Source organism: Mustelus asterias, unplaced genomic scaffold, assembly GCF_964213995.1.
Source record: "Mustelus asterias unplaced genomic scaffold, sMusAst1.hap1.1 HAP1_SCAFFOLD_1566, whole genome shotgun sequence".
Lineage (NCBI taxonomy): Eukaryota > Metazoa > Chordata > Chondrichthyes > Carcharhiniformes > Triakidae > Mustelus > Mustelus asterias.
The window spans coordinates 16,647-28,958 of NW_027591511.1; the positions used below are offsets into that span (position 1 = coordinate 16,647).

At 48.2% G+C, this 12,312-nt stretch overlaps 1 protein-coding gene across 1 annotated transcript in view; it reads right to left on the bottom strand.

Moving 5' to 3' along the window:
* The window catches only part of LOC144488439 (kelch domain-containing protein 9-like), a 48,892-nt gene that overhangs the window by 3,458 nt on the left and 33,122 nt on the right, over window positions 1-12,312 (bottom strand). The window contains exon 2 of the mRNA XM_078206511.1: window positions 4,776-5,308. Coding sequence (XP_078062637.1) covers window positions 4,776-5,308 — 533 coding nt within the window. The remainder of the gene's footprint in view (window positions 1-4,775; window positions 5,309-12,312) is intronic.

The following is a 12,312-nucleotide window of genomic DNA, read 5'->3' on the forward strand; positions in this document are numbered from 1 at the left end:
TTCCAATACAATCCTCACTCCGCTCCATTCCAATACAATCCTCACTCCGCTCCATTCCAATACAATCCTCACTCCGCTCCATTCCAATACAACCCTCACTCCACTCCATTCCAATACAATCCTCACTCCACTCCATTCCAATACAATCCTCACTCCACTCCATTCCAATACAATCCTCACTCCACTCCATTCCAATACAATCCTCACTCCATTCCAATACAATCCTCACTCCACTCCATTCCAATACAATCCTCACTCCACTCCATTCCAATACAATCCTCACTCCACTCCATTCAAATACAATCCTCACTCCACTCCATTCAAATACAATCCTCACTCCACTCCATTCAAATACAATCCTCACTCCACTCCATTCAAATACAATCCTCACTCCACTCCATTCAAATACAATCCTCACTCCACTCCATTCAAATACAATCCTCACTCCACTCCATTCAAATACAATCCTCACTCCACTCCATTCAAATACAATCCTCACTCCACTCCATTCAAATACAATCCTCACTCCACTCCATTCAAATACAATCCTCACTCCACTCCATTCAAATACAATCCTCACTCCACTCCATTCAAATACAATCCTCACTCCACTCCATTCAAATACAATCCTCACTCCACTCCATTCCAATACAATCCTCACTCCACTCCATTCAAATACAATCCTCACTCCACTCCATTCAAATACAATCCTCACTCCACTCCATTCCAATACAATCCTCACTCCACTCCATTCCAATACAATCCTCACTCCACTCCATTCAAATACAATCCTCACTCCACTCCATTCAAATACAATCCTCACTCCACTCCATTCAAATACAATCCTCACTCCACTCCATTCAAATACAATCCTCACTCCACTCCATTCAAATACAATCCTCACTCCACTCAAATACAATCCTCACTCCACTCCATTCCAATACAATCCTCACTCCACTCCATTCCAATACAATCCTCACTCCACTCCATTCCAATACAATCCTCACTCCACTCCATTCCAATACAATCCTCACTCCACTCCATTCAAATACAATCCTCACCGGTGTCAAGGAGTGTTGAAGCCCGAGATATTACATTAGTGTCTCCCATCCTCCTCTAACCATTAAAAAGGCACTGAGGACAAGCAAGGTGAAAAGAAGGTGTGGTCTTGCCCTGCTGCAGGAGTACAGGACACAAGGGAAAGAGCTGATTGCTAAGTAGAGAGGTCGAGTCGGTATTTAATAATCATATCACTTGCAGTTTGAGGTAATGTCTGTGGTTTATAGTTTGTAAAGTCCATATTCGGCAGTGACGGGGAGCAGGAAAGAAGGGCTGTAGAAAACTGGATATAATCTGAAAAGAAACATCTTTCAAAAGTTTAATTTAAAGGGGTGAGACCTGGCAGGAGAGCTCCAAGCCACGGTCTGCTCGTTGTGCCATGTGGGAGACCGGGAACATTTCCAGTGCCTCAGGCCAACATATGTTCAGGAAGTGTCTCCAGCTGCAGCTACTGGAAGCCCATGTTTCGCAGCTGGAGCAGCCTCTGGGGAAACTGGAGCATCTGCGAGTCAGAGCATATCCTGGGTAGCACATAGAGAGAGGTGGTCACACTGCAGGCTCAGACTCCACAGGCAGGAAGGGAATGGGTGACCGCCAGGCAGAGCAGGTGAGCTAGGCAGGCAGAGCAGGTGAGCTAGGCAGGCAGTGCAGGTGAGCTAGGCAGGCAGAGCAGGTGAGCTAGGCAGGCAGTGCAGGTGAGCTAGGCAGGCAGTGCAGGTGAGCTAGGCAGGCAGTGCAGGTGAGCTAGGCAGGCAGAGCAGGTGAGCTAGGCAGGCAGAGCAGGTGAGCTAGGCAGGCAGAGCAGGTGAGCTAGGCAGGCAGAGCAGGTGAGCTAGGCAGGCAGAGCAGGTGAGCTAGGCAGGCAGAGCAGGTGAGCTAGGCAGGCAGAGCAGGTGAGCTAGGCAGGCAGAGCAGGAATCTCCTGTGGCCATTCCCCTGCAAAGCTGATGTACCATTTTGGATAGTGTTGAGAGGAATGGCCTTTCAGGGGAAAGCAGCAACAGCTCTGTTGCACCACGGTTGGTTCTGCTGCAGAGGGGAAGAGTAAAATGTGTGAGAATGCAATAATTATCGGGGATTCAATTGTAAGGGGAATAAACAGGCTTTTCTGTGGCCGCAAACGAGACTCCAGGATGGTAAGTTGCCTCCCTGGTGCTCGGGTCAAGGGTGTCTCGGAGTGGCTGCAGGACATTCGGAAAGGGGGGGGGGTGAACGGTTGGTGGTTGTAATATACTTTGGTACAAACAACATCGTTTTTTTTTTAAAAAGGGATGAGGTCCCAAAAGCAGAATACAGGGAGCTAGGAAGCAAGCTGGGAAGTAGGACCTCAAAGGTAACGGTCTCAGGATTACTACCTGTGCCAGTGCTGGTGAGAATAGAAACGATGTAACTATACAAGACCCTCATCAGACCCCACTTGGAGTACTGTGCTCAGCTCTGGCCGCCTCACTATAGGAAGGATGTGGAAAAGATTGAAAGGGTGCAGAGGAGATTTACAAGGATGTTGCCTGGATTGAGTGGCATGCCTTATGAGGATAGGCTGAGGGAGCTCGGTCTTTTCTCCTTGGAGAGACGAAGGATGAGAGGAGACCTAATAGAGGTGTATAAGATGTTGAGAGGCATAGATCGGGTGGACTCTCAGAGGCTTTTTCCCAGGGTGGAAATGGCTGCTACGAGAGGACACAGGTTTAAGGTGCTGGGGGGTAGGTACAGGGGAAATGTTAGGGGGAAGTTTTTCACAGAGGGTGGTGGGCGAGTGGAATCGGCTGCCGTCAGTGGTGGTGGAGGCAAACTCAATAGGGTCTTTTAAGAGACTCCTGGATTAGTACATGGGACTTAATAGGATGGAGGGTTATAGGTAGGCCTAAAAGGTTGGGATATGTTCGGCACAACTTGTGGGCCGAAGGGCCTGTTTGTGCTGTAGTTTTTCTATGTTTCTATGATGTGGAGATGCTGGTGTTGGACTGGGGTAAATACAGTAAGAGTTTTAACAACACCAGGTTAAAGTCCAACAGGTTTATTTGGTAGCAAATGCCATTAGCTTTCAGAGCGCTGCTCCTTCGTCAGATGGAGTGGAAATCTGCTCTCAAACAGGGCACAGAGACACAAAATCAAGTGAAAGACAACATAAATCTCTTTAACCTGTGCTTAACGCTCCCTCCACCCACATTGTCTGTATCTTTAAGATCTGGCTGGTTGTAGAGATTCACATTCTAATCAGTATTCTGTAACTTGATTTTGTGTCTCTGTGCCCTGTTTGAGAGCAGATTTCCACTCCATCTGACGAAGGAGCAGCGCTCCGAAAGCTAATGGCATTTGCTACCAAATAAACCTGTTGGACTTTAACCTGGTGTTAAAACTCTTACTGAGAATAGAAACAGCAGGATACATAGGATGAATACGTGGGCTGAAAAGAAGGTGTGAGGGGGAGGGTTTAGATTCCTAGGGCATTGGGAGCGGTTCTGGGGAAGTGGGAACTGTACAGACTGGACGGGTTACACCTGGGCATGATCGGGGCTGATGTCCTTGGTGGGGGGAGGTGGATACTTGCCAGAGTGGTTGTGGAGGGTTTGAACTAAAATGGCAGGGGGATGGGAACCTTTGCAAGGTATCAGAGCAGGGGGAATTAAGAACAAGCGGAAAAGGCAGTAAGGAGAATAAGGAAAGTGATGGGCAGAGAAATCAGGGCCAGAGTTAGATAAGGACCAAGTCAAAAATAGTAGGAAAGAGAAAAGAAATGTTAACAGTGCTCACCTGATGGTCTCATACCTGAATGCTCGGAGCATTCGAAACAAAATGGATGAGTTAGTTGCACAGATAGATGTAAAAGGGTATGATATAGTTGGCATTACGGAGACATGGCTCCAAGGTGACCAAAGACGGGAGCTAAACATTGAGGGTTATTCAGTGTTTAGGAAGGACAGACAGAACGGAAATGGGTTGGAGTTGCATTGCTGATCAAAGATGATATTGATACGATATTGAGGAAGTACATTAGCACAGATGATGTGGAATCTATGGGTTGAGTTAAGAAACACCAAGGTGCAAAAAACATTGGTGGGGGTGGTATACAGACCACCAAACTGTAGTGGTAAGAATGTGCAGGGCAGTGGGATTAGTTTGGGGATTGATACAGGGCTTTGGGGAGAGTGGGGCAGTGGGATTAGTTTGGGGATTGATACAGGTCTACGGGGAGAGTGGGGCAGTGGGATTAGTTTAGGGATTGCTACAGGGCTTTGGGGAGAGTGGGGCAGTGGGATTAGTTTGGGGATTGATACAGGTCTACGGGGAGAGTGGGGCAGTGGGATTAGTTTGGGGATTGATACAGGTCTACGGGGAGAGTGGGGCAGTGGGATTAGTTTGGGGATTGATACAAGACTACGGGGAGAGTGGGGCAGTGGGATTAGTTTGGGGATTGATACAGGTCTACGGGGAGAGTGGGGCAGTGGGATTAGTTTGGGGATTGATACAGGACTACGGGGAGAGTGGGGCAGTGGGATTAGTTTGGGGATTGATACAGGACTACGGGGAGAGTGGGGCAGTGGGATTAGTTTGGGGATTGATACAAGACTACGGGGAGAGTGGGGCAGTGGGATTAGTTTGGGGATTGATACAGGACTACGGGGAGAGTGGGGCAGTGGGATTAGTTTGGGGATTGATACAGGGGTCACCCCCTCAACCCTCTCTCCAACCCTCTCTCCTCCACTCGTGCTTACCTGTATCTCTGTGCAAAGATATCAACATGGAGTGTGAAGACGCTGGCAAATCTCCGCTGTGTGTGGATTCCCCCCTCTCTCCCCACCACCACCACCTCTCGGTCAGAGAGCTTGGTACAGGTATGTCCGCTCAGTCCCACTGGTGGCTGGCTGCCGTGCCCCGGGGTCAGCTCCCTCCAGCCTCCTCCCGCCTCCAAGTCAAAGGCGTGCACCTCCGCAACCCGCTTCTTCCCATCCCAGCCCCCCACCGACAGCAGCCAGCGGTCATGGAGGGTCACCGTGCCATGGTGGCTGCGAGGGGGACCTCCAGAGACCACCCGCTCGACCGCCAGGGTGGAGGGTTCGAGGACGACTAGGTCATTCAGGGGGGGATCCTGGAACTCTGCTGATCGCAGCCCACCGAAAACCACCAGCTTGCCCCCCACCAGGTTGGTGCTGTGGAAGGCTCTGGCCAGTAACTGCAAGGATCCCACCTTCTTCCAGCCACATTGGGTCTCAGGAATGCTCGGGACAGACCCTCGACCTCCTCCGACCTATGGAAACATAAAAATGTCTTTTTGAGAGAGTCGAAAAATGGGTCATTAACCAATTCTGTCCAGTCCAATTGCCATTGCTGACCAGTCAAACAGCTTCACTGACCACCCAACCAATCACCATCGCTGACCGTCCAGCCAACCCAAGTTGCTAAGCAATCATACTCTCCAACCTTTAATTACTATCTAACCATCTGAGCAAAGACTCTCTACAACACTTCAACCAATTGCCAGTTCCAACCATACAACCAACTGCACTCTCTGAACCAATCACACAACTAACCAATCAATCACAATCTCCAACTAACCAATCAATCACAATCTCCAACTAACCAATCAATCACAATCTCCAACTAACCAATCAATCACAATCTCCAACTAACCAATCAATCACAATCTCCAACTAACCAATCACAATCTGCTCTAGTTTGTCCTTTGAGGTGAAGATGGCTGTGTTTACCATCCGGGCTGTTCGAGAGGGTTTATTGGATGCATAGGCGACTGCTTAGGCAAATCTGCATCCAAAATGTTCTCCTGCGGATAGGTCCTGATACCACAGATGATTGAGTTTGAACAGGTTTCAGGCTCGGGGTTTCCTCTCCAGCATTTTCTCTCTGCCTTTCCTGTATCTTTCCTTTCGAAGGAGGCCATACCGGTTTTGTAATTTTATTGCATCAGGTGCAGTGACCCTGAGTGAGCTTCGCCCAGGCTCGATATTAAAACACTGAAGTTAAGCCTTCAAAGTGTCCTTGTAACAATTCCTTTGACTGCCATGAGGGCGGCACGGTAGCACAGTGGTTAGCACTGCTGCTTCACAGCTCCCGGGTTCGATTCCCGGCTCGGGTCACTGTCTGTGTGGAGTTTGCACATTCTCCTCGTGTCTGCGTGGGTTTCCTCCGGGTGCTCCGGTTTCCTCCCACAGTCCAAAGATGTGCGGGTTAGGTTGATTGGCCAGGTTAAAAAAATTGCCCCTTAGAGTCCTGGAATGTGTAGGTTAGAGGGATTAGTGGGTAAAATATGTGGGGGTAGGGCCTGGGTGGGATTGTGGTCGGTGCAGACTCGATGGGCCGAATGGCCTCCTTCTGCACTGTAGGGTTTCTATGATGAGAGCACACCCCAGACTCACTTAAGATTCCCAATCACAGTCTCCAACTAACCAGCCAATCACAGTCCCCAACTAACCAGCCAATCACAGTCTCCAACTAATAAGCCAATCATAGTCTCCAACTAAACAACCAATCAATCAATCTCAAACAAACCAGCTAATCACAGTCTCCAACTAGCCAAGCAACCGTAGTGGAGGACACGCTCATGTCTTCATCAACGGGGATGAAGTGGAAATGCTCGAGAGCTTCAAGTTTCAAGGTGTCCAGATAACAAACAACCCGTCCCTCCACACCGACGCTATAGTTAAGAAAGCCCACCAACGTCTCTACTTTCTCAGGAGCCTAAGGAAATTTGGCACGCCTGCTACAACTCTCACCAATTCTTACAGATGCATCATAGAAAGCATTCTTTCTGGTTGTATCACAGCTGGGTATGGCTCCTGCTCTGCCCAAGACCACAATAAACTACAAAGGGTTGTGAACGAAGCCTAGTCCATCACGCAAACCAGGCTTCCATCCATTGACTCTGTCTACACTTCCCACTGCCTCGGAAAAGCAACTAGCATAATTAAGGACCCCACATATTCCGGACATTCTCTCTTCCACCTTCTTCCGTCGGGAAAAAGACACAGAAGTCCAAGATCATATACCAACCGACTCAAGAACAGCTTCTTCCCTGCTGACATCAGACATCTGAATGGACCTGCCTAAGGAAGGACTGGAGGAAAAGGGGATAATCAGCCATGGATATCTAAGGAAATAAAGGAGGGTATCGAATTGAAAGAAAATGTATACAAAGTGGCAAAGATTAGTGGGAAAGTAAAGGATTGGGAAATCTTTAAAGGTCAACAGAAAGCCACGAGAAAAGCTACAAAGAAAAGTAAGATAGATTGTGAGAGTGAACTAGCTCAGAATATAAAAACAGATAGCAAACGTTCCTACAAATATAGAACATAGAACATAGAACATAGAACATTACAGCGCAGAACAGGCCCTTCGGCCCACGATGTTGCACCGACCAGTTAAAAAAAAAACTGTGACCCTCCAACCTAAACCAATTTCTTTTCGTCCATGAACCTATCTACGGATCTCTTAAACGCCCCCAAACTAGGCGCATTTACTACTGATGCTGGCAGGGCATTCCAATCCCTCACCACCCTCTGGGTAAAGAACCTACCCCTGACATCGGTTCTATAACTACCCCCCCTCAATTTAAAGCCATGCCCCCTCGTGCTGGATTTCTCCATCAGAGGAAAAAGGCTATCACTATCCACCCTATCTAAACCTCTAATCATCTTATATGTTTCAATAAGATCCCCTCTTAGCCGCCGCCTTTCCAGCGAAAACAATCCCAAATCCCTCAGCCTCTCCTCATAGGATCTCCCCTCCATACCAGGCAACATCCTGGTAAACCTCCTCTGCACCCTCTCCAAAGCCTCCACATCCTTCCTGTAATGTGGGGACCAGAACTGCACACAGTACTCCAAGTGCGGCCGCACCAGAGTTGTGTACAGTTGCAACATAACGCTACGACTCCTAAATTCAATCCCCCTACCAATAAACGCCAAGACACCATATGCCTTCTTAACAACCTTATCTACTTGATTCCCAACTTTCAGGGATCTATGCACACATACACCTAGATCCCTCTGCTCCTCCACACTATTCAAAGTCCTCCCGTTAGCCCTATACTCAACACATCTGTTATTCCTACCAAAGTGAATTACCTCACACTTCTCCGCATTAAACTCCATCCGCCACCTCTCGGCCCAACTTTGCAACCTGTCTAAGTCTTCCTGCAAACTACGACACCCTTCCTCACTGTCTACCACACCACCGACTTTGGTGTCATCAGCAAATTTGCTAATCCACCCAACTATACCCTCATCCAGATCATTAATAAATATTACAAACAGCAGTGGCCCCAAAACAGATCCCTGAGGTACACCACTTGTAACCGCACTCCATGATGAATATTTACTATCAACCACCACCCTCTGTTTCCTATCCGCTAGCCAATTCCTGATCCAATTTCCTAGATCACCCCCAATCCCATACATCTGCATTTTCTGCAGAAGCCTACCATGGTGAACCTTATCAAACGCCTTACTAAAATCCATATATACCACGTCCACTGCCTTGCCCCCATCCACCTCCTTGGTCACTTTCTCAAAAAACTCAATAAGGTTAGTAAGGCACGACCTACCTGCCACAAAACCATGCTGACTATCACCTATCAATTCATTACTCTCCAAATAACTATAAATCCTATCCCTTATAATTTTTTCCAACATCTTTTCCAACAATATATAAAAAGAAAAAGAGTGGCTAAAGTAAACATTGTCCTTTAGAGGATGAGAAGGGGGATGTAATAACTGGAAATGAGAAAATGGCTGAGGCATTGAACAGGTATTTTGTGTCGGTCTTCAGTGGAAGACACAAATAACATGACAATAATGGATGACAGGAAGGCTATGGCAGGTGAGGACCTAGAAACTATCATTATCACGAAAGAGGTAGTGTTGGGCAAGTTAATGGGGCTAAAGGTAGACAAGTCTCCTGGTCCTGATGGAATGCATTCCAGGATATTAAAAGAGATGGCGGGAGAAATAGCCAATACACTAGTGGTAATTTACCAAAATTCACTGGACTCTGGGGTGGTTCCCGCAGATTGGAAAACAGCAAATGTGATGCCACTGTTTAAAAAAGGGGGTAGAAAAAAGGCAGGTAACTATAGGCCGGTTAGCTTAACTTCTGTAGTAGGGAAAATGCTTGAATCTATCACCAAGGAAGAAATATAATGTGGAGATGCCGGCGTTGGACTGGGGTAGACACAGTAAGAAGTCTCACAACACCAGGTTAAAGTCCAACAGGTTTATTTGGTAGCACGAGGTAGGACTCACCTGACAAAGGGGCAGCGGTCTGGAAGCTCGTGCTACCAAATAAACCTGTTGGACTTTAACCTGGTGTTGTGAGACTTCTTACAAGGAAGAAATAGCGAGACATCTGGATAGAAATTGTCCCATTGGGACATTGTTCATGAAAGGCAGGTCATATTTAACTAATTTAATGGAATTCTTTGAGGACATTACGAGTGTGGTGGACAATGGTGGATGTGGTGTATCCGGATTTCCAGAAGGCATTCGACAAGTTGTCCTTCATTGCTAGAGGGATGGAGTTTAAAAACAGCGAGGTTATGTTGCAGCTGTATAAGGTGCTGGTGAGGCCACACCTGGATTACTGTGTACAGTTTTGGTCTCCTTACTTGAGAAAGGATATACTGGAGGGGGTGCAGAGGAGATTCACTAGGTTGATTCTGGAGTTGAAAGGGTTGGCTTATGAGGAGAGACTGAGTAGACTGGGGCTATACTCATTGGAATTCAGAAGAATGAGGGGAGATCTTATAGAAACATATAAGATTAATAAAGGTAAAATAGTGACTGTTGTTTCCACTGGCGGGTGAAACTAGAACTGGGAGCATGGCCTCAAAATGAGGGGAAGCAGATTTAGGACTGAGTTGAGGAGGAACTTCTTCACCTAAAGGGTTGTGAATCTGTGGAATTCCCTGCCCAGTGAAGCAGTTGAGGCTGCCTCATTGAATGTTTGTAAGGGAAAGATAGATAGATTTTTGAAGAGTAAAGGAATTAAGGGTTATGGTGAGTGGGCCGGTAAGTGGAGAAGAGTCCACGAAAAGATCAGCCACAATCTTATTGAACAGTGGAGCAGGCTCGAGGGGCCAGAGGGCCTACTCCTGCTCCTAGTTCTGATGTTCAATTACAATCTGCAAGTAACGAAACAATTACAATCTCTGACCAAGTAATTACAATCTCTCAAAACACAATTACAGTTTCTAACCATCCAATCACATTCGGCCACTATCCAAACCAATTAAACTCTCTCACCAATTGCGGTCTCCAACGGGCTACCCAATCACTGGGGCAGGGGCAATGACCCGAGTGGGGCAGGGAGCGCCACTGAAACATGCTCTCGGCCTCTCCCTCCCTCGCCCTGTTTTTACCTGCATTGCTGCAGTCAGCTCTGGTTGCCCGGGCGACGGTTGCCATAGGCGACAGCATGACTGGCAAAGGCTACATGCCACAAAGCGGAACTTCTCTGATGGCGCAGTGCCAGCATTGCTGCAAACATGCTGCAAATAAAAGCAGCCAAAACTCCAGGGGTCGGCAAGAAAAATAAACCCCCAGTGACAGGGGAACAGGCTGTCCGGTGTGTGTCAATGGGGAGAGGTGGGTGAGGGGGTTAATCCCCCTCTGATAGGGGAACAGGCTGTCCGGTGTGTGTGAATGGGGAGAGGTGGGTGAGAGGGTTAATCCCCCTCCGATAGGGGAACAGGCTGTCCGGTGTGTGTGAATGGGGAGAGGTGGGTGAGAGGGTTAATCCCCCTCCGATAGGGGAACAGGCTGCCCGGTGTGTGTCAATGGGGAGAGGTGGGTGAGAGGGTTAATCCCCCTCCGATAGGGGAACAGGCTGCCCGGTGTGTGTGAATGGGGAGAGGTGGGTGAGGGGGTTAATCTCCCTCCGATAGGGAAACAGGCTGCCCGGTGTGTGTGAATGGGGAGAGGTGGGTGAGAGGGTTAATCTCCCTCCGATAGGGGAACAGGCTGCCCGGTGTGTGTGAATGGGGAGAGGTGGGTGAGGGGGTTAATCCCCCTCCGATAGGGGAACAGGCTGCCCGGTGTGTGTCAATGGGAGAGGTGGGTGAGAGGGTTAATCCCCCTCCGATGGGGAACAGGCTGTCCGGTGTGTGTGAATGGGGAGAGGTGGGTGAGGGGGTTAATCCCCCTCCGATAGGGGAACAGGCTGCCCGGTGTGTGTGAATGGGGAGAGGTGGGTGAGAGGGTTAATCCCCCTCCGATAGGGGAACAGGCTGTCTGGTGTGTGTGAATGGGGAGAGGTGGGTGAGAGAACAAAGAACAGTAAAGCACAGGAACAGGCCCTTCGGCCCACCAAGCCTGCACTGGCACATTACACCTTTTAAAATTAAAGACCTTTTGCCTCTATGTGGTCCGTATCTTTCTATTCCCGGCCTATTCATGTATCTCTTGAGATGCCTCTTAAACGTTGCCATTGTATCAGCTTCTACCCTCTCCTCTGGCAGTGCATTCCAGGCACTTACCACCCTCTGTGTAAAAAAACTCACCTCTCACATCTCCTTTAAACTTTCTCCCTTTTACCTTAAACCTATGTCCCCTATTAATTGACATTTCTGCCCTGGGAAAAAGACTCTGACTATCCATTCTATCCGTGCCTCTCACAATTCTGTCTATCAGGTCGCCCTCAGCCTCCGACGTTCAAGTGAAAACAAACTAAGTTTGTCCAACCTCTCCTCATAGCTAATACCCTCCATACCAGGCAACATCGTGGTAAACCTTTTTCTGTACCCTCTCCAAAGCCTCCACATCCTTCTGGTAGTGCGGCGACCAGAACTGTAGGCAATATTCCAATGTGGCCTAACTCGAGTTCCATACAGCAGCAACATGACTTGCCAATTATAATACTCTCTGCTCCGACCAATGAAGGCAAGCTTGCCATACATCTTCTTGACCTCCTTATTCACTTGTGTTGCCACTTTCAGAGAACTGTGGTCCTGTAGGCCTAGATCCCTCCGTATGTTAATGCTTCTAAGGGTTCTGCCATTTACTTTATACATCCCTTCTGCATTACACCTTCCAAAATGCATCACCTCGCATTTGTCTGGATTAAACTCCATCTGCCATTTCTGCACCTGAGCCTTACTATATCCTGCTGCATCCTCTGACCAGCCTCCTCACTATTCGTAGCTCCCCCAGTCTTTGAGACATTTAAAAACTTACTAATCAGACCACCTACATTCTCCTCCAGGTCATTTATGTATATATTGCAAACAGCAGAGGTCCCAGC